The 13,079-nt window shown below is 40.7% G+C and overlaps 2 protein-coding genes across 3 annotated transcripts in view; both read right to left on the minus strand.

Moving 5' to 3' along the window:
• The window catches only part of CMKLR2 (chemerin chemokine-like receptor 2), a gene marked incomplete at its 3' end in the record, with an annotated part of 44,953 nt that overhangs the window by 12,972 nt on the left and 18,902 nt on the right, over positions 1-13,079 (minus strand). The gene's annotated exons all lie outside the window — the stretch shown is intronic.
• Positions 12,292-12,504, minus strand: LOC309963333 (DBIRD complex subunit ZNF326-like; the record flags this gene model as incomplete). Its single annotated transcript, XM_082841624.1, has 1 exon — positions 12,292-12,504. One exon carries the CDS (start codon positions 12,502-12,504, stop codon positions 12,292-12,294), a length of 213 nt encoding a protein of 70 aa, XP_082697750.1.

Genomic DNA, 13,079 nt, shown 5'->3' on the forward strand with positions numbered 1-13,079 from the left:
GGGGTAGAGGGAAAGTAGAAAGGTAACGGGATTTCTTTGTATCACTTCAGGAGAAAAATGAGATTTAAGTACAGATTTTAAAACTTGTTTTGCGTGTTTTATATTTTGAAAAATATTGATCTGTATTGAGATCACACCTTGTTAGATGCCTGCCTTCTGAAGGCAGTTGGGGGACCCCTATGTCGAGCCCCCAAAGGCCACTATTATCCCCAAATCTGACCAAGAGTGGTGAGAAAATAGACACTGTAAAGCATTATATTTCTCTTACTTTTTAAAAAAGCTATTTTCATCTTTTGTTAAAGGTCTAGGTCTTTACCTCACTTTTCTCCAAATTTTATCTAGAGTCTGGGAAAGAATCACCACCATTAGCAATGTAATGTTTCAAAGCCTTGGTCAGAGCAGAAATCCCTAAATTTCCTTAAAAAGTGGTTTCTACGTATGCAAATAATTTTTTTGGCAAGAAGTAGGCACTTAATTTGGAAACCTTGATGCCAAAGGACTTCTGTAACTCTATTTTTGTAGGGCATATGACTAGATAGCAACTGGAGATCTGAATTGTTCAATTTATGTCGTGGATATTTTCATCCACATAAGCAGTCAAAATTAGAGCTTTAATCCTTTTTAGGGTCTTCTGGGCAATGTTATGTCACTGAAGAACTGATCTTGGAAGCAGCAGCCACAACAGAATACCTACCAGATTATTAAACTGCTCAAAAATTGATACCATGGTTTAGACAGTAAAAAAAGGTTGTACGTGACTATGTTGGTCTGCGTCTAAAATCGTTAACCATGACCTGAAATCTCTGCAAAGATATGCTTCAGAAAACTCAGGGACACCGAGTGGAAGTTTGTGCTGCTACCGTAATATACCTCTGTTTTCTGTTTCATCATTACTTGGCACTAAAAATGTTTTGGCCTTAATCACATATTGTCAATAACGTTGACAGAAATCTAGGAAGAATTCCCAGTTGAGGATAGAAACTGAATTAGCAGCTATTATATGCTTATTCAATGTGTATCAAGATATTTCCTTTCTAAAAAAAAAAGAAGGAACAACACTCAAGTAATTTGCAAAATGTATTGAAGTTGCAGACACTTCACAAAACTATTCATCATCCAGAGAGGTAGTTAGTGAACTTGGTAAAGCAGGTGGAAGGGAAACTTGTTTTGGTAGCAACGGTAATGTTTTTCAAGACAGAAGCAGAAAAGTGGGGGGAGGTGGGAGGGACAACAATTCTAGAACTTCCTCCCATTCATACAAGATTACGCCTGAAAATATTTCTGCCTTTTTTTCACTTAGAAGGAGATATAGGAGGGAGTATAGGATCAAATGTAGTAGTGGAAGATAAAATAAAGCACCATTTGAAAGATTTGCCCATTGACAGTAAACAAACAGTTGAGTTCCACAATCATTATCGCGATGGTTTAGAGACATCCTTCATGAACACTTTTAATTATTTGACAGTAGTGAAAGTAAAGCTAGCAGGCTCAGCATTCCACTTTATCATGGTCAGTCTATATTAGGTGTAGTTTGTAGAGGTCTGCAAAAACAGATGTTGAGGAGACCACTGGAAAAAGAAGCAGTGCAGAAGAAAGGACTCCAGAGACTGAATTATATCTGTTGGAATGGTTGAAGGAATCAGTGAGAAAGGAAGACTAAAGGAGTCTGAGATTGCAGCGCTGTTTATAGTAGCCAAGATATGGAAGCAACTTAAATGTCCATTGACACATGAATGGATTAAAAAAAAGATGTGGTACATATATGCAATGGAATACTACTCAGCCATTAAAAAGAATGAGATAATGCCATTTGCAGCAACATGGATGGACCTGGAGATTATCGTACTAAGTGAAGTACATCAGACAGAGAAAGACAAATATCATATGATATCACTTATATGCTAAATCTTTTTAAAAAATGATAAAATGAACTTATTTACAAAACAGAAACAGACTCACAGACTTAGAGGATGAAATTATGGTTATGGAGGGGGAAGGGTAGGGGAGGAAGGATAGATTGGGAGTTTGGGATTGACATGTACACACTGCTATATTTAAAATGGACAACCAGCAAGGACCTACTGTATAGCACAGGGAATACTGCTCAATATTCTGCAATAACCTAAATGGGAAAAGAATTTGAAAAAGAATAGATACATGTATATGTATAATTGAATCACTTTACTGTACACCTGAAACACAACACTGTTAATCAACTATGTTCCAATATAAAATAAAAATAAATAAATAAACTAATTAATTAGAAAATAAAGGAGTCTGAGAGCTGTTTTCAGATACTTGAAGATGAGGAAAAAGTAAGACATTTATGCTGTCTTAAGGTCATAAATAGTAAGATATTTATGTTGATTCCAAAGTTGGAGCTAGGGCAAAAAATTAGTTGGCATAATAGCTAGGAAAAGTTTGACTTAGTGGATGGGATTTCCCTGGTGGTCCAGTGGTAAAGAATCCGCCTTCCAACGCAGGGGACACAGGTTCGATCCCTGGTCAGGGAACTAAGATCCCACGTGCCGCGGGGCAACTAAGCCCACGCGCCACAACTACTGAGCTCGCGCGCCTCAACGAGAAAGCCTGAGTGCCACAAACTACAGAACCCATGCACTCTGGAGCCCGTGCACCACAACTACGGAGCCCATGCACCCTGGAGCCTGCGCACCACAACTAGAGAGAGAAAACCCTCATGCCACAACTAGAGAGAAGCCTGCGTGCCGCAAAAGAGCCTGCGCTGAAGCAAAAGATCCCGCATGCCTCAACGAAGATCCCAAGTGCTACACCTAAGACCCAATGCAGCCAAAAAAAAAAGAAAAGAAATAAATAAAATAAATATTTAAAAAAACGTTTGGCTTAGTGGAACCAAGAACTTACAGCTGTTCAAAACCTACCAACTGGAATGCCCTGGATGCCCAGTGGTTAGGGCTCCATGCCGCCACTGCAGGGGGCCTGGGTTTGATCTCTGATCAGGAAATTAAGATCCCGCACGCTGTGAGACGAGGCCAAAAAAAAAAAGAGAAAACCAACCAACAAACCAAAGAGATATGTATACATTGCACTTGAATGGCTGCTGGTGGGGACACTGTAGATGGCACTGACATCTGCACTCAGGGGGTCTTTAACATCATCCATTAAGGACAAGAGTCTATGATAATAGACATTACTTTTGAGCCCTTATTCTCTATTTACTGCTTAGGAAACTGAAGGTGAGGAAACTGCAAAAACCATTCAGTTGGCAAGTTGCCATGGTTAGATTCTTATCGAAATGTGTAAGTGCCCAAGTTCTTACCCTCTGGGCACCCAAAGTACAAGAATCCTTCCTCAAGAGTGTTTAAGGAAATAGTTTTTGAGAATGACACTGAATTTAGAGAATAATTCTACTTTCCTTTTCTAGAACTATACCTGTGGCTGAATAAAAAAGCAAAACAAAAATAAACCACTCTCCCCTGCAAATGAGGAAGACTACGTAGGAGGAAGCTCAGAATGATATAAGATAAAGAAATCCTCTTTGTTTTTTAATTAGACCCTTTCTCACCACTCCTCACCGCCCCCCCCCTGCCCCCCGCCCCAAGGCCCAGTGGACCCAGCTTGTGAGAACGGTTTTCATCTTTGAGCTTGTGTTGTGGCTACACAGTAGTGCTGTGCCAGAGGCCCATATCTACCCAGAATCTATTCTATTCCTGGGCCTGGTTCTAACTCTGCTGTTAAAGTTACTGCAAATGTGGAAAAGTGAAGAACCAAATTACCAGACCAGGAACCAAATTACCAGACCATGGCTGGACTCCTATCCGGCCATGGCAGCTGGATTCTGAGGACATTAGGCAAACACATATTCTTTACTGCTCCATAGCAGGTTAAGTCTCAAGTCCCCTCGTGGTCTCTTATGGTGACCTGGGCCATATATGGACTGCATTTGCCCAAGAGCCTCTTCTTTCTGCCGGGACCCCACTGTGATTTCTTCTTGTTCTACAATGGGCAAGGGTACTTTCAAAGGGTGCATATCCACATCATGGCTTAATACTTCAGGCACAGGACATAGGTGAGAGAGAAGAAAATCAGAAAGAGGAAGAAAAATTTAATCCAGTTTCTAGTTCTTTTTTTTTAATTAATTTATTCTTTCTTTATTTTTTTATTTGTGGCTGCATTGGGTCTTTGTTGCTGCGCGCGGGCTTTCTCTAGTTGCAGCGAGCAGGGGCTACTCTTCGTTGTGGTGCGCGGGCTTCTCGTTGTGGTGGCTTCTCTTGCTGCGGAGCACGGGCTCTAGGCACGCGGGCTTCAGTAGTTGTGGCACGTGGGCTTCAGTAGTTGTGGCTCGCAGGCTCTAGAGCGCAGGCTCAGTAGTTGCGGTGCACGGACTTAGTTGCTCCGTGGCATGTGGGATCTTCCCGGACCAGAGCTCGAACCCGTGTCCCTGCATTGGCAGGTGGATTCTTAACCACTGCGCCACTAGGGAAGCCCCCCAGTTTCTATTTTTGATCAAAGCCCTCCAACCAAACCCCACTGTGAGGCTCTGAGGACTCCATTTTGTCCTCACCTAGCAGAGCTCTCAACAGGAACCAGGTTCTTCATGGGAGCAGTGCCTCCTAGAGGTTAGCATGACCCATGGTCACATCTCGAGATCTTCCTCTTACCTTAGATATGTTTCTTATTAAAACAAATGAGAGCTATTTTATCTCAGTACACTACTGTGGATACTCGTGACCCATCTCTGAACATCTGGACATCTTACTCTATCCATTCCAGGATTCCTTCACAATTATCCCTGGTGTCCCGGTTCCAGAATAGTTTCTTGTTGGTTTTCCCCATTGGTCCACCCACAAATTCAGATTGCATGACATAGGGTCAAGATTAGGGTGAGGCAAGTGAGGTTGCGTCATGCAAGTACAGAGCCAGATCCTGACTTCACTTAAAATTTTGATAGTTTGTTCAGCATGGATCTGTTACATACATTTTGTTTACTGAGATTTTTGGTGCCTGTTAAATTTTGCCTTAATTACCTCACCCTAGTTCCAGCCCTGCCATGACACCTGAGCCCATTGACGTCAATGGAAGCAAAAGCCCCCGCTTCCACTGCAGGGGGCTACGGTTGAATGGTTGTAAGTGGACTGGTTGTTTGCCCTCGTGATCACGTGGCTGCCTGGGAGCTGTGTCTGCCGCTGCTCCCCAGCATCAGGAGAGAGTGTATCACTATATCATATACTGCATATTGCTAGCTGGGAAAAGGTCAAAATCCAAAATTCCAAGTACAGTTTCTACTGAATGTGCTTTGCTTTTGCACAATCATAAAGTCAAAAAATAAGTTGAATCATCGTAAGTCGGAGACGGTCTGTACTTTGGATAATTCAAAAGCCAAGTATTTCTCCAAGCACTCAAGCCTAAGAAAGCAGTCAGAAAATGTCCTGGCACCTATACAAGTAACACAATGTATCATCACTGAAACATAATGCAAGCAGTTTATTTCCTGACAAGGAGCTTGGAAGAAACTGAGTAGCAAATCACTTGATACAATAAAATTTCTTTTTAAAAATTCTACTTTTAGAACACATTCCTCTATCTTTTCTGTCCATCACAGATTTTCTCTAATAAGACAAAGTCAGACAAACCACTTCAAGCCTAAAGTCTGATTCCCTGAAACTATGTTTAATAACTCATGTGACTAGTTATTAAAAGAAAAATCTTGGCAATTCTAAGCTCAACTTTAAAGCCACTTAAGAATAGTCATGTTAATAGTAACCATAGATATCTTGAGTCAAACACTTTAGTTTTGCTTGCATTCAAGATAAAGTTTTGAAGGTTCCGGAAAGAGATATTCAGAATGGTCATTCTGTTACTTCTAAAAAAGTCTAATTCCGGGATTCCCTGGTGGTGCAGTGGTTGAGCGTCCGCCTGCCGATGCAGGGGACACGGGTTCGTGACCCGGTCCGGGAAGATCCCACATGCCGCGGAGCGGCTGGGCCCGTGAGCCAGGGCCGCTGAGCCTGCGCGTCCGGAGCCTGTGCTCCACAACCGGAGAGGCCACAACAGTGCGAGGCCCATGTACCGCAAAACAAACAAACAAACACACAAACAAACAAAAAAACCCAAAAAGTCTAATTCCACCATACCGACCTGGAAAATTGACTGAAAGGCAGTGTCCAGAATGTTCTTTAGAATTTACCTGTCTTTCACTTCGGAACTAGCTTGTTAAGCAACACCTGCGTTGAACTTTATGCCTGTTACAGTGCAAAGCAGATCATCTTCTCAAACAGGTTCTCCCAGCTGTAATGTGCTGAGGCAGCAGTTACAGGCCCTGAATTATTACCCTAAAATGGATTTGGTAAGCCTGCATTGAAGAGATAGATAATGTGAACTCATGGCTTATTCAGTGCCTTTTCAACAACCATGAGAAGGGAGTCGATGTGATGTACCCAGAAGGTATCCCAATCAACCACTTTCACCTGCATTTCCACGGGATGGGCACCGTTCACCCAGGTACTGAGATTGGTGCCCTTTGGTGACCTCTTCTGACCTTTGGGCACGCTAAATTTCTGCTCAGCGCAAGCTTTCTCCTTGACCATGAGCTCAAGTAAGTCAAGAAGGGGATGTGGCAGCCTAAAATAAAAGGAGGGGGAGTGAATTTGCCCTTGGCTGTTTTCATAGAATTGGGGGAGTATTTGTCCAACTCTGCCTGAGCTGGTCAGAATGCACCCGGGGGTGCTGTGTTCTTTCCTTGGAATTAAATTTATGAAGAACAAGGATAAACTGGAGCATGTCCAGAAGAGAGGGAACAGGTTGAAGAGAAAGCTTAAAATGACATCATGGGAGGAGTGCTGAATGAACTGGTGGAAGCTATTTATCCTGGAAGAGAAAGAGCAGGATAACGTTTTTCATGCAGAGAAGGGAATTGTTTTATCTGGCCAGAGAGTAAAGCTAAGGATATGAGGGAAAGAGAAATTTTAGCTCAGTATGAAGCAAAACTTTCTAGAGAGTATAGTTGTTAAAAATTGGCATTTCTTCATTTAATACGTATTTCCTGAGCATCTCCTACGTGTTCTAGGCCCCAGTGAAACAGAAGCGAATAGCGATGAACTGAAGCCATGGAGCTTTCAGCCTAGCACAAAGCTCTGTCAGATAACGGCCCATTTCTCATACTTAGAGATGTTTAATGAGACAAACATTAATTGAAGGTTTTTCTGGCATCGCATGTGACTGGACTTAATGTCTAAAGTTCTGCCAACCCTGAAACTCTATGTTTTGTTTACTCTAATGTTACACTTGATGCAGTTTGATGGCTCTCCTGGCCATGGGTCAGGATGTATGGCTCTGATTCTGTGGCTTAGCCATGGTCTTCTATCAGTCAATGCATATATGCAGTGCTGCCTCTGCTAAGTGTAGCTTCATTTTATTTTATTTTATTTTATTTTATTTTGTGCTAAGAGGGATGGGGTGGCATGGAGAGAAAACACTATAAAAGTTCTTTCATATGTGACGTACAGTGAAGGGAAACAATTTTCTTATGTCCCATATTCACCCCCAAAGATCTGGTTGTCATTTCTATTACTTTTATTCTTTTTCAACTTGCCATTATTGCTTGGGGAATGGGAGCTCTTCCTTTACAGACCAGTTTCAATTCTTTCATCTCTTTGAAGGAGGAAGGAGTCAGGTGGCTAAAAACCACAGAATCATAGTCCTTAAAGTAAGATGAGATAGTAGAGATAATCTACTCTAGTCCTTTCATTTTATACACAAGAAAACAGAAATTTAGCAGACCACTTTAAAAGACCTGAATAGAAAGACAGAAGCACCAATAACCACTAGAATTTTAGGCAGAATATCGACTTTGGGCAAAGAAAGTTTTATGAAGAATCAAACAGAGGGACTTCCCTGGTGGTCCAGTGGTTAAGACTCTGCCCTCCCAGTGGAGGGGGCACGGGTTCAATCCCTGGCTGGTGAACTAAGATCCCACATACCGCATGGCACGGCCAAAAAAGAATCAAATAGAACTTCTAGAAATTACAAAGTTAATCTTGAAATTTAATTTAATGGATGCATAAGATGTAGCTTAGACCCAGTTGAAGGGAGAATGTAAACCAGAAGACATATCTGAAGAAGTTATCCAAAATGTAACACAGAGAGACAATGATATGAAAGGTATGAAAGGAAGGCTAAAAAATGAGGAGCAACGAGTAAGAAGATCTAACATATATCAACTCAGAGTTTCAGAAGGGGATAAAGCCTTGTGTTAACCAGGTGGTTAAAAGTGGATGCACAGGGACTTCCCTGGTGGGCCAGTGGGTAAGACTCCGTGCTTCCCACGGAGGGGCCCTGGGTTCAATCCCTGGTCAGGGAACTAGATCCTACATGCATGCCACAACTAAGAGTCTGCATCTGCAAGGAAGATCTCACGTGCTGCAACTAAGGCATGGCGCAACCTAAATAAATAAACAAAAAAGAAAGAAAGTAAAAGCCAAGGATCTTTAAAAAAATTTTAAAAATAAAGACAAAAGAAAAAGTGTATCCACAATCAGAATCTAGTTTATATTCAGATGTTTTGATCATTCAATAATAAAGGATTATAAAATAATGCCCATAACAGTCCTAATCAGGACAGAGGATGACTGATTTGGGTACCACTCAATCTGGTGGTTCTCAGAGGTGCCAGATATTCTCTGGAGACGAGAGGGTCCCCCATTGTCTCGAGAGCATCCACAAACCCTTACATCTGTGGTTTAGGAGGAAGGGTTCCTGTGGTCTTCATCTAACTATAGAACAACTCTTTAAGAGAATAAAATTGGAAGACAAAAATCATCCTAAAAGGAAATGAGAACCATGATTTGTAAAATTATGAAATGCCTGTAAATTTCTCATATGGATCATGTTTTTGCTATCTAATTATTCTCCTCTAGTGAGTAATAGGAAAGTCCTTAAGACAAATATAAATTTTTGCGGAGCAAAGAATATGGAAGTTGGAGAGATTTGTGACAAGAGAAGTAGGTAGAGTCAGCTACTGAGAGAGAGGAAAGCGCTGAGTTTCTGGGGCTCCTCAAGGATAAGAAGAGAAAACCGGCAGCTGGTTCAAGCCTGGCTCTGAGGTTGAACAGTAGAAAAACACAAGCAGGATTCCCCAACAATGTATCACTGCAGTCAACATAGTAAGTTTTTCCTCCTTACTATAGTCAGATAAGAAATGACAGTGTAGGTAGAACCTTCCTAAGGACAATAATATCTCAAAAGCTAGGTGGAGTTGTGTTTCTGGCAATATGGTATTATAGATATTCTTTTAAATCTTTTCACTACAAAATCTCTAAAAGCCACTGTACTAAATGTAAAAATCATCTTTTTAAATGCATGGCTGAGCTAGCAATAAAGTAAGGAAAATCCTTAGTGGCCTGAACTGAAATGGGAACAGGAATCTAGAGAGACATCATAGTTTTTGGCTGTCTTATCACCCATGTGATCTTTCCTTTGTTCTTACCTCCATGCAAAGCTCAGAAGGTATAAGGTAGGACCTGGTAATTTCCTTAAATGCCTAGAACCAATAAGCAACCCAGTTTTTGGTGAGAGGCTCTGTGTGCATATTGGGGGTGCATTTTCAACTCTGCCTTAGCTTCCACTTTCCTTGCACAGAATCTCAAGGTCATCCAGAGGTGAGAGCTTAGGGCCTTTTCGGGTCTTTCTTGTCAATGCACAGAGCCCTGGGCATGTGCACCACCCTATACATGCATGTGGCCTTCTTGATTCAGAAGCTTCCCAAAGCCCCTCTGTATGTCTCATTCTGTTTTTAATTTTTTGTTAATGTTTTCCCCCAACTGGTATCCATCACCTCAGACAGCTGCAAGGTTAAGTAATTGCCTGTAATTGTTTTCGACAAATGTTTATGGGGAAAAAGTTTTTCACACTTAATGAGCTCTGAGTTAAGTCAGTCTTGCAAGTGAGATTTTCCAGGGAACAAACAGGTCATATAATAAGTCTCTGGGAATGAAGCTTTGAAGGAGCTCCAGCCCCTTTCTGTTCCTTCCAGTGGCTGTCGGGCTGCTGGTCTTCACCATGAATGCAGGCTGTTGGTTTTCAAGGATATCACAAAGCAGGAGAGTCCGAGATGGGACTAGGACAAGTGAAAAATGCCACAGAGCTCATTGCTTTTACTGAGATTGAACAGTTTTTTCCCCTCCTTCTCCTCCTCCTCCTTCTTTTTAAACACTCCCCGGATTGTTGCAAGCCTTTGGGAAATTTCCAGAGTTCTGAAACATTTGATTCTGACCATTAGCCAGTTTCTTGTTGCTTCTGTGGAAGAGAGAATTTTCTGAGGTCCTTACTCCACTATTTTTGCTGATGTCACCTCGATAGGGAGTTTGAACTGGCATACTCTGTGTGTCTGGAAACCACTTGGCCCAAATAGCATGGTGTTCTTTTAAAAATTAGGCTTATGAAATCTAGGAGGAATGTAGACTACTTAATAGTTAAATTCCTATGGAAAAATGTATATTTTCCCACCATTTCCTTCTCCTTCTTAAGCTTGATTTAGCCCTAGAGACTATAAAAGTGAATGAATAAATAAATGAATTAATCAGTTAAATTCGTGACTCATCAAAGGGTCCGGTACAGGGACTTAAACATAACGGACACTCAAGGAATAGTGCTGAGCCAAAATGGATTGGCTCAAAATAGGCAAAATTGACCTGTTCTCTATTATATCTTATCCTATTCATAACATTAGATATTTGGATTTATATTTATCCCACATAAAATTGTATACTTTTTATATTGAAGATTTCCCACTTCCTTTAGTTTTTATGGGAGATATATATCTTAGTTCGGGTAAAAAATAAGTCCTATAATATAGATTTTTCTTTTTTTTAAACTTACAACATCGTTTTATAAAGGCCCACAATTACACGAGATAAATGATAACATCTACATAGTTTACGCACGTTACATTTACAATGTAATAGGGCAGGAAGAGATATGGTAAAACATTTAAATGTGTTACATTACCTCAATTATTTACAGATCACTAAATAGAAGGTACTATTTACTTCTGAATCCTAGTAACCATATAAAAATTATTCCTCTTTTCAACTACATTTTTCAAAACATCTATCACGTAAACAAAATTGTTGTATCTATCTTCTTGAGTTTTCTCTACTATAAACCATAATGGCACACTTGAAGCAGAAAAAAGAAAAGTAAGCATCATTTCGGTCCATCCTTAAGGAATCCAGATCCTTCAATTTATGAAGAAGGACAATACTTTCAAATGTTTCCTAACTAGTTTTACTTATATCTAGTAGGAATCTTTGTGCCTCAAACAGTAGACCCCCCTTGACCTGAAATGTGGTCAACCCTAAAGCCTGTAGGAGTTCAACTAGGTTTAAGCTTTACACAGCATTGACAGTGAAACATAAGTACAATCTAAATTCTACTGCATTAAAATAAGCAAAGGTATCATACTCATGGCTTTAATATAATGTTCCTAGTCTAGAGCACAAGTGTTTCTGGTATAAGCAGTACCTGCCAATAAATAATCTAGACATGATTTAAAGAACACTTTTTTGTTGTTGTTGTTGTTTTTTGTTTGTGTTTTGCGGTATGCGGGCCTCTCACTGTTGTGGCCTCTCCCGTTGCGGAGCACAGGCTCCGGACACTCAGGCTCGGCGGCCATGGCTCACGTGCCTAGCCGCTCTGCGGCACGTGGGATCTTCCTGGACTGGGGCACGAACCCATGTCCCCTGCATTGGCAGGCGGAGTCTCAACCACTGCACCACCAGGGAAGCCCTAAAGAACACTTTTATTAATTACAATATGCTCTTGTAACTTACTTTAAAATTAAAAGAATAACTATTTTAAATGGTTCTTAGAAATTGAATGTTGCTAGACTGGTTCAGTTAAACCCATTCTAGTCAAAGACTGCTTTGCTGCTTTATAGAGTACCCCACAGTAGTACAGATTTTTGGAGATTCATAACAAAAAGCTTCACAAATAATATTTCCAATAACATTTTTATATCATTTGTTCAGGACATTCTGATTGATAAGCAGTTAAAGGTAAAAGAAGGAAAAAAAATGCTCACCGCTAAAGACAGAAAATCTTACTCTATTATAATGAAATGGTAAAGGTTTTCCTGAGATTTTCCTAATGTCTGCCAGTGATGCTGAGATAATTTTTAGAACCACTAACACCTTTCAACGTTTAAGGTGGTTCTAAATAGCCAAGTTCAAGTAGCATCACATGCCTAAGGAATAGGAAATTAGAATATCCAGAATCTTACAGTCATCTAATTATTTGGCCAAGTGATGAAGCAATTTACCTGCTACCCCCACCACCACCGCTGTGACTGTCCATGCCATATGACTGGTTTAGGTAGGAGTCCATGGATCTTGGACCCCCCCAGGATCCATGGCCATAGTCACGATCCATCCCTCCGTAAGATCCGGGGCCATAGTCACGATCCATTCCATTCAAGCTCTGATAAGTATTTCTGCAAGCAAAGTGTGTGTAATCGTCCTCGAAGTCCATGGCGGAGGCTCGGGGCCGACGGCCTCAGCGGCGCTGGGCTGAGCTGTGGTGGGAGGCGAGCGCCCGTGACCCGCGGTTACACACAGCCAGTCAACGCGACCAAGAGCCTATAATATAGTTTTAACAGTAAATTCTTTCCATTAAAAAAAAGAAGAAAGGAGAAAGGAGGGAGGAGACAGGAAGATATTCTTGTCAGTTGTCAAGGTGGTGGCCACTGACAAATTTTGCAAGTACTTTGACAAACACCTAGCAGAAATAGGCTTATTTTCCATCAGAAAACTCATAACTAACTCAATTGAAGGATATTAGGTAAAGAAGCCTGTTTGGGAATCATCTGAAAAGATTCTTGTGTCTCATGTCTTTCTTAATTTGTTATAATGAATGAGTCATAATATATTAAGAGGATTAGAGCTGCTTATAATGAGAGTGCTACATTTAAAGGACTAACAATATAATATAATATGATTATGATATAACATAATATGATGGGATAAGATAATATGATTCTTTCATTTCCTGTTCTCACTAACACATTACAAAAACAACTAAGTGGCTTTTCATTTTGCTTTATTTTG

This window comes from Leucopleurus acutus (genome assembly GCF_964270905.1).
Source record: "Leucopleurus acutus genome assembly, chromosome: 6".
Taxonomy (NCBI): domain Eukaryota; kingdom Metazoa; phylum Chordata; class Mammalia; order Artiodactyla; family Delphinidae; genus Leucopleurus; species Leucopleurus acutus.